Source organism: Oncorhynchus kisutch, unplaced genomic scaffold (genome assembly GCF_002021735.2).
Source record: "Oncorhynchus kisutch isolate 150728-3 unplaced genomic scaffold, Okis_V2 Okis01b-Okis20b_hom, whole genome shotgun sequence".
In the NCBI taxonomy this organism is placed as follows: domain Eukaryota; kingdom Metazoa; phylum Chordata; class Actinopteri; order Salmoniformes; family Salmonidae; genus Oncorhynchus; species Oncorhynchus kisutch.
Genome location: NW_022261978.1, coordinates 1421630 through 1435877, shown reverse-complemented (window position 1 = coordinate 1435877; position 14248 = coordinate 1421630). Strand labels below are relative to the sequence as shown.

Here is a 14248-nt window from a genome sequence, read left to right as displayed (position 1 = left end):
TTTTATAAGTAACTAACCCTCATCCATTATCATTATGATTACAGTACCTAGGTATTTATAAGTAACTAACCCTAATCCATTATCACTATGATTACAGTACCTAGGTATTTATAAGTAACTAACCCTAATCCATTATCACTATGATTACAGTACCTAGCTATTTATAACTAACCCTAATCCATTATCACTATGATTACAGTACCTAGGTATTTATAAGTAACTAACCCTAATCCATTATCACTATGATTACAGTACCTAGGTATTTATAAGTAACTAACCCTAATCCATTATCACTATGATTACAGTACCTAGGTTTTATAAGTAACTAACCCTCATCCATTATCATTATGATTACAGTACCTAGGTATTTATAAGTAACTAACCCTAATCCATTATCACTATGATTACAGTACCTGGGTATTTATAAGTAACTAACCCTAATCCATTATCACTATGATTACAGTACCTAGGTATTTATAAGTAACTAACCCTAATCCATTATCACTATGATTACAGTACCTAGGTTTTATAAGTAACTAACCCTCATCCATTATCATTATGATTACAGTACCTAGGTATTTATAAGTAACTAACCCTAATCCATTATCACTATGATTACAGTACCTAGGTATTTATAAGTAACTAACCCTAATCCATTATCACTATGATTACAGTACCTAGGTTTTATAAGTAACTAACCCTCATCCATTATCATTATGATTACAGTACCTAGGTATTTATAAGTAACTAACCCTAATCCATTATTAACTATGATTACAGTACCTAGGTATTTATAAGTAACTAACCCTAATCCATTATCACTATGATTACAGTACCTAGGTATTTATAAGTAACTAACCCTAATCCATTATCATTATGATTACAGTACCTAGGTATTTATAACTAACCCTAATCCATTATCACTATGATTACAGTACCTAGGTATTTATAAGTAACTAACCCTAATCCATTATTAACTATGATTACAGTACCTAGGTATTTATAAGTAACTAACCCTAATCCATTATCACTATGATTACAGTACCTAGCTATTTATAACTAACCCTAATCCATTATCACTATGATTACAGTACCTAGGTATTTATAAGTAACTAACCCTAATCCATTATTAACTATGATTACAGTACCTAGGTATTTATAAGTAACTAACCCTAATCCATTATCACTATGATTACAGTACCTAGCTATTTATAACTAACCCTAATCCATTATCACTATGATTACAGTACCTAGGTATTTATAAGTAACTAACCCTAATCCATTATTAACTATGATTACAGTACCTAGGTATTTATAAGTAACTAACCCTAATCCATTATCACTATGATTACAGTACCTAGGTATTTATAACTAACCCTAATCCATTATCACTATGATTACAGTACCTAGGTATTTATAACTAACCCTAATCCATTATCACTATGATTACAGTACCTAGGTATTTATAAGTAACTAACCCTAATCCATTATCACTATGATTACAGTACCTAGGTATTTATAACTAACCCTAATCCATTATCACTATGATTACAGTACCTAGGTATTTATAAGTAACTAACCCTAATCCATTATCACTATGATTACAGTACCTAGGTATTTATAAGTAACTAACCCTAATCCATTATCACTATGATTACAGTACCTAGGTATTTATAAGTAACTAACCCTAATCCATTATCACTATGATTACAGTACCTAGGTATTTATAAGTAACTAACCCTAATCCATTATCATTATGATTACAGTACCTAGGTATTTATAACTAACCCTAATCCATTATCATTATGATTACAGTACCTAGGTATTTATAAGTAACTAACCCTAATCCATTATCATTATGATTACAGTACCTAGGTTTTATAAGTAACTAACCCTAATCCATTATCATTATGATTACAGTACCTAGGTATTTATAAGTAACTAACCCTAATCCATTATCATTATGATTACAGTACCTAGGTTTTATAAGTATGTATTTATGCTATTTGGATGTAATTCTTCATGATCTAGGAGGTCAACGTTAGACTGCATCAAAGACCTCAGGGACTATTGGTTTTCCTGTTGCCTCTCTACTATATCCAGCTTTTATTTACTTACCCACATAGTCGTGGTGGATGTTATTGATACCTGAGTGTTTTGCCTTCAAGTCATATTTGCATGATTAACACACCGTACAAACTTTGTTTTCCTGCTTTAAATTAGAATAAATGACCTGTATAACTATGGATAGACCTTGGAATGATTAGAACACACAGAAGGTCAAAGATGGATTTGAGCGTCTCGATACATGTTGACGCCCAAAGCAATATTGTATGGTGAGGGTGGTGTGTGTAATCTGTTGTAAGACACCTCGTTGGTGTATCAGAAGCAGCGTTGGTGGTTTGGGGTTTACTAATGATCAGGTCATGTAATATTAACTAAAGAGGGGGATGAGGAACTGGATGTACCCTCCTCCCTCACTCCACCCCTCCTCCATCCACCCTCCTCCCTCACTCCACCCCTCCTCCATCCACCCTCCTCCCTCACTCCACCCTCCTCACTCCACCCTCCTCCCTCGCTCCACCCCTCCTCCATCCACACTCCTCCCTCGCTCCACCCCTCCTCCATCTACCCTCCTCCTTCGCTCCACACCTCCTCCATCCACCCTCCTCCCTCCCTCGCTCCACCCCTCCTCCATCCACCCTCCTCCCTCGCTCCACCCCTCCATCCACCCTCCTCCTTCGCTCCACACCTCCTCCATCCACCCTCCTCCCTCACTCCACCCCTCCTCCATCCACCCTCCTCCCTCACTCTACCCTCCTCCCTCACTCCACCCTCCTCCATCCACCATCCTCCCTCACTCCACCCCTCCTCCATCCACCCTCCTCCTTCGCTCCACACCTCCTCCATCCACCCTCCTCCCTCGCTCCACACCTCCATCCCTCCACACTTCCTCCGAGACCTCAGATATATTACCAAACACAGATCATCTCACTCATTTAGCTTACCCCTTTATTTTACAGTGTGAAAATTAACCTAGTATTTTACTTACACAATCAAATGATAACAGTTTCCTTTAAAAATATCATGACACCATAATAACCAATACATCAATAGTTTGTTCATTTTAGTTTCATAACAGCAAACAAGTGCCACTAGTCACCATACACCATTAACCACCACTGTGTGTAGACTACATTTAACTAAACACGTTTTTAGACATTTTTGCAAATGTATAAAAAAAAAAAAACTGAACTGTCATATTTACATCAGTATTCAGACCCTTTACTCAGCACTTTGTGAGGCACCTTTGGCAGCGATTACAGCCTGGAGTCTTCTTGGGTATGACGCTACAAGCTTGGCCACACCTGTATTTGGGGAGTTTCTCCCATTCAGATTTTTTTCCAGTCTCTCCAGAGATGTTCGATTGGGTTCAAGTCCGGGTTCTGGCTGGGCCACTCAAGGACATTCAGAGACTTGTCCCGAAGTCACTCCTGCATTGTCTTGGCTGTGTGCTTAAAGTCGTTGTCCTGTTGGTAGGTGAACCTTTTCCCCAGTCTGAGGTTCTGAATGCTCTGGAGCAGGTTTTCATCAAGGATCTCTCTGTACTTTGCTCCGTTCATCTTTCCCCGATCCTGACTAGTCTCCCAGTCCCTGCTTCACTGCTGGGATGGTGCCAGGTTGCCTCCAGACGTGACGCTTTTCATTCAGGCCAAAGAGCTGCAGAGATGGTTGTCCTTCTGGAAGGTTCTCCCATCTCCACAGAGGAGCTCTGTCAGAGTGACCATCGGGTTCTTGGTCACCTCCCTGACCAAGGCCCTTCTCCCCCGATTGCTCAGTTTGGCCTGGCGACCAGCTCTAGCAAGAGTCTTCTTGGTTCTAAACTTCTTCCATTTAAGAATGATGGAGGCCACGGTGTTCTTGCGGACTTTCAATGCTGCAGAAATGCTATGGTTCCCTTCCCCAGATCTGTGCCTCGACACAATCTTGTCTCGGAGCTCTATGGTCAATTCCTTCGACATAAAGGCTTGGTTTTTGCTCTGACATGCACTGTCAACTGTGGAACCTTATATAGACAGGTGTGTGCCAATCAATTGAATTTACCACAGGTGGACTCCAATCAAGTTGTTGAAACATCTCAAGGATGATCAATGGAAACAGGATGCACCTGAGCTCATTTTTGAGTCTCATAGCAAAGGGTCTGAATATTTATGTAAATAAGGTATTTCTGTTTTTTATTTTTAATAAAAGTGAAAAAATTTGTGTAAATCAATGAGGATTTTTTTAAATTTTTTATCCATTTTAACAAAATGTAGAAAAAGTCAAGGGGTCTGAATACTTTCCGAATGCACTATATATGGTGTAGACTGTATGGTGTAGACTGTGTGGTGTAGACTAGACAAAATGGTGTAGACTATAAGGTGTAGACTATAAGGTGTAGACTATTGTAGCCTATAAGGTGTAGACTATTGTAGCCTATAAGGTGTAGACTATTGTAGCCTATAAGGTGTAGACTATTGTAGCCTATAAGGTGTAGACTATTGTAGCCTATAAGGTGTAGACTATTGTAGCCTATAAGGTGTAGACTATTGTAGCCTATAAGGTGTAGACTATTGTAGCCTATAAGGTGTAGACTATTGTAGCCTATAAGGTGGAGACTATTGTAGCCTATAAGGTGGAGACTATTGTAGCCTATAAGGTTTAGACTATTGTAGCCTATAAGGTGTATACTATTGTAGCCTATAAGGTGTAGACTATTGTAGACTATAAGGTGTAGACTATAAGGTGTAGACTATTGTAGCCTATAAGGTGTAGACTATTGTAGACTATAAGGTGTAGACTATTGTAGACTATAAGGTGTAGACTATAAGGTGTAGACTATAAGGTGTAGACTATTGTAGACTATAAGGTGTAGACTATTGTAGACTATAAGGTGTAGACTATTGTAGACTATAAGGTGTAGACTATAAGGTGTAGACTATAAGGTGTAGACTATAAGGTGTAGACTATTGTAGACTATAAGGTGTAGACTATAAGGTGTAGACTATAAGGTGTAGACTATTGTAGACTAAGGTCTAGACTATAAGATGTAGACTATATGGTGCAGCCATAATTACTGTGAAACCACCTTCTAACTCCCTCATCAAGTGTGTATATATATATAACTACTTCATCAGGGATGTGTGTGTCATTATTTGACTTTTTGACATATAGATAACAACCTCATCAGGGGTATGCATATACTGTATGTACAGATGTCGGATCTTGATTTGAGCCAGTTTGCTACAGCAGGAAAATAATCCCGTAGCAACAGGAAATGTGAATTATTTTGTGGATTATAATTAATGGACATTTTTGTAGGGGTTGATACATTTTTCGTTAGGGGAAAATCAAGTCTGGAATTTCTAAGTGGAAATTAAAAACTTCAGAATCCTTTTTAAAACTCAAATACACTACATTTTTGCAATTCTCAGCAACAAAAGAGTTATCAAATTAAGATCCAAAGTCTGTACTTGTTTTGGACATATGCATGTCCATGTCCATAGTATTTTTTCCTTCACAGGATTTGGTTGCTGACGTCCTCAGTGCTACGGCTCATTCACTATCTGTCTACACTTCCCCTTCCATTCTGATTGACATATCTATGGTCCTATTTAGAAGGTAGCATTGAGCTGTCACTCTGCTTGTCTGCGGGGGACTGGGATGTGTGCTTCCTGCTTAAAGGCTACTGTTGCTATGGTTACATACTGAACAGTACCCGACACCAAGGTTAGAAAAAAGTCACTTCTTTCTCAGGTAGTTCAGAAATAGAAACGTTAAGACCCGTCACGGAAATGTAATTTGGGCGCTTTAGCACGGGTTTCTTAGAAAACACTATGTTCTTTCTAGCCCGTATAGGAACAACTTTCAGGCCTGATTTCAGGCCAACATAATGGAAAGGAGAAAGGGAGCTCAAAAGGACAGATTCTCTAAAATAACGAGTGGAGTAAGAAGAAAAGAGCATCCTTGTGTCGCTCAACCCTTTTTGTGACCATTTCTATACGAGACATGCCAAGGTTAATTCTCGTTTAGCTGGGAACGAGACCTCTCTGCCGTCAACTCCAACCGCAGCCATTGTCTATTGTGTTGTCAGGTGAATTCTATGACACTGTTACTATGTACAGTTTATCCTATACCGTTAATTACAACCTGATCACAATGTGCTCCATTCTGCGCCCACGATACCTTCTCAGGCAAATGAGTCTCTATCCCAGGGAGGGATTGGTATTATGATCATGGTAATTCATGCTCTGTGTCCTTGATGTTTTCCCTTCCTCTCATTGTCCTCACGGTATTTGTTAGTGTAGCAGACTGTGCGTGTGTGTTCTCTGTTTACTCAGTACATGGCTCTCTATCTCTTAAAACAGCATTAAGATTCAATAACATTTAAATCACTTTTTTTTTTACGTGGTAAAATAAAGTTGCTTGGTTGTTTTTGAACCAAATAGAATGTAAAATGTCCATGTAGATGGATAGTTCCGCTTCATGCAAGACGGGGACAAAGAAACAACAAACCAGTGCAGTTCAGTTGAAATAAGTTTTCTCTGCGTGAAACAAAATGATTTGAATGAAATTGAGTTTGAAAAAGACGGCCACTAAATTAAACGTTTGACATGATGTAAGTTAGCTCTAATTACCTATATAAACGTGACTCACTCTGTCACAACATGCATGTTCTACACATGGTCAAAAAAATATAGGAAATTAGTGTTAATTGTCTCTTTCTCTCTGTGTCTCATGAGCACCTTAATTGTTGAAGATGGGAGCTAACGTGCTGTAATGAGTGGAACATAGCTCCGGCTACGTCCACTTTGCACAGTAAATATAATTCATCAGACACCGATGCATCCCAAATAGCACCCCATTCCCTTTGTAGTGCACTGCGGGCCCTGGTCAGAAGTAGTGCACTACATAGGGATTAAGGTGCCATTTGGGATGCAGGCAGCCACTCTCTCCCATGTGATGAGACCATATGGAACAGCTAACGAGTTATAATCCGTATGATGGCAACTACTTTGTCAAGCTGTCAAGATGTATAACTAGCTAATAGCCAACACAAGTTTACAGCCAAAACATGTTCTCAAATGGGCTTTAAGCTCAAATGTAATGAATTGAAATGGAGATTGAACGCCCACCCTCAAGCCAGGAAGTAAATTGCATTTCAAATAAAGGTACTGTCTCTAAACTGAAGGGACCATATAAGTAGTTATTTGTGTCTATGCTATATCTAGTAATCATGAAATTAAAGGGGCAGTTGAAACAATCACAAAGCGAAGCTCCCCGACCCTGTTTCAGTAGAAAGCTGAGAAATGTAACCACTCTCAAATTCATAGACAGAGCTACAGATGTATGATCATAATTTGACCTACAGTGCATTCGGAAAGTATTCAGACCCCCTGACATTTTCCACATTTTGTGGATCACATAATGTTTGTTCCTCATCAATGTACACACAATGCACACCCATAATCACAAAGGGAAAACAGGATTTTAAACATTTTTGGAAATGTATTAAAAATAAACAACATAAATACCTTATTTACATAATTATTCTTTGCTATGAGCTCAGGTGCATCCTGTTTCCATTGATCATCCTTGATGTTTTTACAACTTGATTGGAGTCCATCTGTGGTAAATTCAATTGATTGGACATGATTTGGAAAGGCACACACCTGTCTATATAAGGTCCCACAGTTGACAGTGCATGTCAGAGCAAAAACCAAGCCATGTGGTCAAAGGAATTGTCCATAGAGCTCAGAGACAGGATTGTGTTGAGGCACAGATCTGGGGAAGGCTAACAGAACATGTCTGCAGCATGGAAGAAGTTTGGAACCACTAAGATCACTAAAACTGAGCAATCGGGGGAGAAGGACCTTGGTCAGGGAGGTGACCAAGAACCCGATGGTCACTCTGACAGAGCTCCAGAGTTCCCCTGTGGAGATGGGGAAACCTTCCAGAAGGACAACCATCTATGCAGCACTCCACCAATCAGGCCTTTATGGTAGAGTGGCCAGACAGAAGCCACTCCTCCGTAAAAGGCACATGACAGCCTGCTTGGAGTTTGCCAAAAGGCACCTAAAGCACTCTCAGACCATGAGAAACAAGATTCTCCAGTCTGATGGAACCAAGATTGAACTCTTTGGCCTGAATGCCAAGCGTCACACCCAGAGGAAACCTAGCACCATCCCTACGGTGAAGCATGGTGGTGGCATGCTGTGTGGATGTTTTTCAGCAGCAGGAACTAGGAGACTAGTCAGGATCGAGGGAAAGATGAACGGAGCAAAGTACAGAGAGATCCTTGATGAAAACCTGCTCCAGAGCACCCAGGACCTCAGACTGGGGTGGTTGGTTCACCTACCAACAGGACAATGACCCTAAGCAGACAGCCAAGACAATGCAGGAGTGGCTTTGGGACAAGTCTCTGAATGTCCTTGAGTGGCCCAGCCAGAGCCCGGACTTGAACCCAATCAAACATCTCTGGAGAGACCTGAAAATGGCTGTGCAGTGACACACCCCATCCAACCTGACAGATCTTGAGAGGATCTGCAGAGAAGAATGGGAGAAACTCCCCAAATACAGGTGTGCCAAGATTGTAGCGTCATACCCAAGAAGACTCAAGGCTGTAATCGCTGCCAAAGGTGCTTCAACAAAGTACTGAGTAAAGGGACTGAATACTTATGTAAATGTGATATTTCAGTTTATTATACTTCCCGAAAGCACTGTATATTTGCAGAAAAATTCTCTGCAAAAAAAGAGTGATCAAATTAAGGTCCTACATCTGTATAGATGCACGGACTGACCATCCATGATATCAGACTTATCATTTTATGCATGTTTCGAGGCCATGTAGTGTTTGTTTACATTTATTTATTGATTTAGTATTACAAGCTTACATTTTGGGTTTGATGGGGTACAATTATCCTGATGAGGCATTTTATAAATGATATTCTTCAAGAATCAGTGGGTACCTCTAATTCAGGAGTCCAGAAATGGATGTAGCAACTGCAGATTGCCCCTTTAAAGTGTGGGAGATGAATTTATCATTTAGATGTTGCATGTTTACGGTTCCATGTTTACGGTTCCACGTTTACTGTTACACGTTTACTGTTTCACGTTCACTGTTTCACGTTCACTGTTTCACGTTTACTGTTACATGTTTACTGTTACATGTTTACTGTTACATGTTTACTGTTACATGTTTACTGTTCCACGTTTACTGTTACACGTTTACTGCCGAAGAGTTTTGCTGAAAAAAAAACCCCTAAGCAATGACATATTATGGAAGAAAGTTCAACTTTAAAAACACAAGGTAATATTCTTTAAAAACCAAGTGGTACTTTTTGTTTGTTGGCATTAACAGTCAGCAGTGTAGAGTAGTGTAATTTTAACGTGTCGTTTTTGGTTCATTACAATTCGACTGATTTGAGTACTTCCAAGTTAACACCCCTCTCTTCTCTTTTCCCTCCAATCAGGCGTGCCCTGAGAGTTGAGCGCTCCTTTCGGGACGTGGAGGACGATGACATGCTGCCGAGAAGCTTACAGGACGGGCTGAGGGACAGCTACGTCAGTTCCGCCCCCCTCAAGCCCCCATTGGCCCATTCGCTTCTTATAAAGGAGGAGCTCCTCAGCCAGAAGCACCGCCTCCTCGGCCAGCCTCCGGCTCTCTCATTGGCTAGTCTGGAGGCGGCGGGGCTTCTCAACCACGGGAACAAAGGGAACCACGTGGAGCCCCACCCCCTCCTGGCACGGGACGGCTCTCCGTGGGGTTCCTCCAGTGGTAAAACCCACCACCACCAACTGGACAGCCTGCTGAGGCTGAAGCAGGCCAGCGCCATCCTCTCAGACCTCCAAGACCTGCCTCTGTTCTTGGACAACCACCACCACGGGGCGTTCTCCTCCAAGAGCTCCTCCGGAGGTGGCCTCCGCCACCACCATGGCTCCACCAAGACCCACCATGAGGTGGTGGTGAAGAGGGAGCCGGGAGGCCACCACTCCCCGCCCGTGGACCTGAAGATCCCCCAGGTGAGGGGCATGGACCTGTCATGGGACTCCCACGCCTCAGACCTGTACGGGTACGGGGCCATGGTGTTGGGCGCCGGGGGCCACGGTGGGGTGGAGAATGCTTTGAGCAGGAAGCTGAGGGTCATCCTGCCCAAGCAGAACCGGCGTGCCGGTAGCCTGAGAGGCAGCCTGGGAGGTTTTCTGGATGGGGCAGCAGACTACTGGAGCTCCGACGTGGATCAGGGGACCTCCGGGCAACCATACCCGACCTCCGACCCCGAGGGCGACCCCTGCTCTAAGCAGCCCAGGAAGAAGAGGGGGCGCTACCGGCAGTACAACAGCCAGATCTTAGAAGAGGCCATCGGCATGGTGATGGGCGGGAAGATGAGCGTATCCAAGGCCCAGAACATGTACGGGATCCCTCACAGCACACTGGAGTACAAGGTGAAGGAGCGACTGGGCACACTGAAGAATCCTCCTAAGAAGAAGCTCAAATTGACCTTGAGGATGGGAGGACAGGATTCCGCCGCCGAGTCAGAGACTACACCAACCGCGACGCCGCGAGAGGTTGCGCCACCGGAGGCCGCCGATCTGAACCACGAGCAAAAAATGAAAATGGAATTTGAAGATTAACTGAGAAACAACGATGACGACGAATCCTCCCTTTCCTTATATATGTATAAAAACATCTTAACATTAAGACTAAAGTAATTGGAAACAAATGGAGCTTTATTTGTGCCAATTTACTGTTGCAGTATCTGGGTGAGCACAAGCGCAGGGATATGAGGAGGATTCTAAAACAAGCTGGAGATTAAAACTAAACCAATCGGCTGGTTCTGCGGTTGTCGTTTTGACACTGCACATTTGTTTAGCTTTTATATCAAGCGGCGAAACAAATGCGTCAAAAGCCACTAGTGACGTGACAGTTATTAATTACAGTTTGTAAAGCATGTTGATTATCCCCCCCAAAACCCGAACTCCCCCTATTCTGAACTTGATACACTGACCCTGCATTGCTTTTAAATGCAGTCTGGGCTGCGGAATATCTCAACTTTGGGAAAAATTTGAGGGGGTTAAAAATTAACCCTTTTGAACAAACTATTATGGTCCCCCCCTCTCTCATTTAAGTACTAGTACCAATTGGTAAGTGAACTGTCTCCTATGTTTTGAACCAACTCTAAAACTAGTAACGTCACAGGAAGCTCTCTCACCAGGAAGCTGAATCAAAACCGCATTATTTCTATCGCCAGGTAGCCATTTCTCTTTAACAAACGCAAAACTTTCTTTCCTCCTTCGATATTCTGCTACTCTTTAAAAGTGAACGAAAGCAACATTGGCCGTGTCCTTTTTAAGGTAAAGACACAAAATAGTCAATCAGGGATGCATGTTCGTAAGTTTTAGTAAATAACTACTAACTTTTAGAATATTTTGAATGTTTTTTTTGTTTGTTTTATCTTCTTTTGTTTGGCTTTCTTTTGCACTACACTTTCAGTCTGGCGCTCACCGGCGCCACCCAGTGGTGACAGACCAGGTTACCTCGGCATTGCTGTCCTAGCATCATGCACTTAAGGTCTGTCATAATCCCCGGCCAACTGCGCTCCAGGTACAAGTTACCCGTAGCCACAGATCTAGGATCAGTTTACCCTGCCTTAACAATTAGGGGGGAAACCTCAAAACTGACCTGAGATCAGCATGTAGGGGCAATTTTATATCTCTGCTGCTCTCCTGGAGAGAGCTCCTCAACCTCAACGGTGGTAGGTAAATGTTGCCTCTAACCACTGGTCCATAGTCAGATGTCTTTTTTTATCCCCTTATTGCTAAGGTTTGGATTGGGGCTTGGTGATCTGATCCTAGTTCAGTGGTTGAGCGCAACTTCTACCTCAAGCACCTGCAACAAGTGAATCTGTTCCCAATCCCGATCCTAGGGAGCTGTAGCCATCTCTGGTTTTCATTCCAACCAACGACCTCATGCATATGCGCTCAGCTAATTAGTGGGCAGGGTTCTCCTAACACTATGACATCACATGGAGTGATAACCACATGCATTGTAGCTCTCCAAGACCAGGAAGTGGAAACATTGCTGCTACAATATATATATATTATCCTGTACTGAGCGAAGGTTTTACCAGCCTTACTGTCTCTAAACACTAAACATTTCATAAAGTTTTCTGTTTTAGAATTCTAACTAAGTAAAAGCTTCTTAGTTGATGAGTTTTGAAATGGCTCCTCTCACTCCCATGTGGTTTTAAAATGTTCAAAGGTAGTTTCAAAGGCAGTTTATTACGACAATGTGCATTTATACTGGGGGGGGGGCATTTAACAGTGAGAGGGGATGTGTTCGGTTGGGAGGGATTAGGGGATAATATAATATAAATTATTATGACACTGAACTTAAAGCCAATCCGCATTTCTGGATGATTTTGTTCCTCATTTTTAACTCAGGGTACCTGAGACGGGAATCTCTTGACGAAGCCATGATTCTAAAACACGGACGTGTTTCCTTTATCCTGCAGGACCTAAAAGTGAAGGGCAGGACATGACTTCTCTCACTCTGCTACTTCTGACGGGGGGCGGAGCTTACAGCCCGGCTAGGTGGGTGTGGCTTAGCAGTGCCACGCCCTGTAGACCGCGGTGAATCATGAAGAAGGTAACACAAACTAAAACAGTGAAGAGGGTGTGAGGAGAAGTTTGGAAATTAAACGTCTGAAAATAGCACCTTTTTTCTTTTTACCGCGTGAGAGAGAGGAAGATATTGTAGCTCTTTTCAGAGAGATGGGGATGGGTTTGGATGGGAGGAAGAGAGGTGATTAGAGGAGGGTAAGGGGTGGCCAGAAAGCAAAAAGAGAGAAAAAAAAGCTTTAGTGTCTGAAAGACTTTCAGAGAGCTGCAGCTTGGACCTAAACATATTCTGTTTCTTCTCTATTACCTCCTCAGTACCCTGGTTGATGCTTGAATTTGTCAGATTTCGTGTAGTGTAGTTGTCATATCTGGTTCCTGCCCCGCAGCCCTCCTGCCAAACCAGGCGGGAACTATCTTATCTGTCGTCATGTTTTGTCAGGGGAAAGAAAAAAACCATCCTTCTGAGAAAATGTTTTTAGAAAAAGATGCTCTCGTTTTTTTTGTGTGTTGGGGGCAAAAAAAAAGACAAAGGAAAAATAAAAATAAACATGTTTTTTAAAATGTTTTTAAAGCCCTCTCTTGCTCTGCTGTAGTAAACGTTGCTGTTCGCTCTAAACACTGCCTGGTGCTCACCCAGTCTGTGAGATTATTCATCAAATTGTACTTAGAAAACATCTCCGTCATGTCAACACTGATGAAATGAACATTCACTCCTTCAAATGTCCTGTACATTGTATTTATTTCATTTTGTATTTTATTTTCTTCTCCAAAATGGCACCAATCCGTTCCGGGTGATTTGGGAATTCTTAGATAGGAGCTTACATCTGCAAAGTATAGACTACTTTATGAGTGTCGTACCAAGCGATTCATGCTCTAGTGTATTCTAAATTAGTGAATAATTGGTATATAATTGTTATAATTATATTCAAACCCCTAATGAACAATCTTACCTTGCCCTGTTCTGATAGATTGGTCTTGGACTTCGACCCTCCCTCCCTCCCATGGTTTGATTGGCAGTTATGCGTAGCCGATGGGAACAATGTAATCCCTTTATGATGACCTCTGTAGGAACACAAGGTCAGGGGTCATGCATGAAATGCATTCAACACTTAGACAAGGCAGAGTATTTCAAGTGTCTAATTGGTTACTTGTCCCATCCAATCAGAAGACCAAATATAGTCCAGCAATGACTTATATGAGATTGATATTTTTACTTAAGTTATGAGTAAAGCACTTATTGTGTAGCCTTTTACCTTTCAAGGCATGATTACTAATTAATTTAGCTTAGATGTGAATGCGATTTGACAAGAAAAAACACTACTTAAATATAGTGTGGAATTGTGTTTTAAACTTTGTTTTTCTCCTAAAGTATGACAAAAATGTGCCCCTTAGCGCTTCTGTCACGTTATGCATGTGAGCATGAAAAATGATGCTGGTGGGAAATGTGTATAACCTGTACAATTGGTATTTACATGTAGCACTGACTGAGATGCGTGTCTAAATTCCTACATTCAGCACTTAGATAGGTCCTGAAACCCTTGAGAGGATTCCTACATTCAGCACTTAGATAGGTCCTGAAACCCTTGAG

The 14248-nt window shown here is 41.7% G+C and overlaps 1 protein-coding gene across 2 annotated transcripts in view; it reads left to right on the top strand.

The window, feature by feature from the left end:
* Positions 1–13213, top strand: part of lcor (ligand dependent nuclear receptor corepressor) — an 83552-nt gene extending 70339 nt beyond the window's left edge. For both annotated transcript variants that reach the window (XM_031811415.1, XM_031811414.1), the window contains exon 7: positions 9513–13213. In XM_031811415.1, coding sequence (XP_031667275.1) covers positions 9513–10674 — 1162 coding nt within the window. In that variant the 3' untranslated portion in view covers positions 10675–13213. The remainder of the gene's footprint in view (positions 1–9512) is intronic.
* The last annotated feature ends 1035 nt before the right edge of the window (positions 13214–14248 follow it).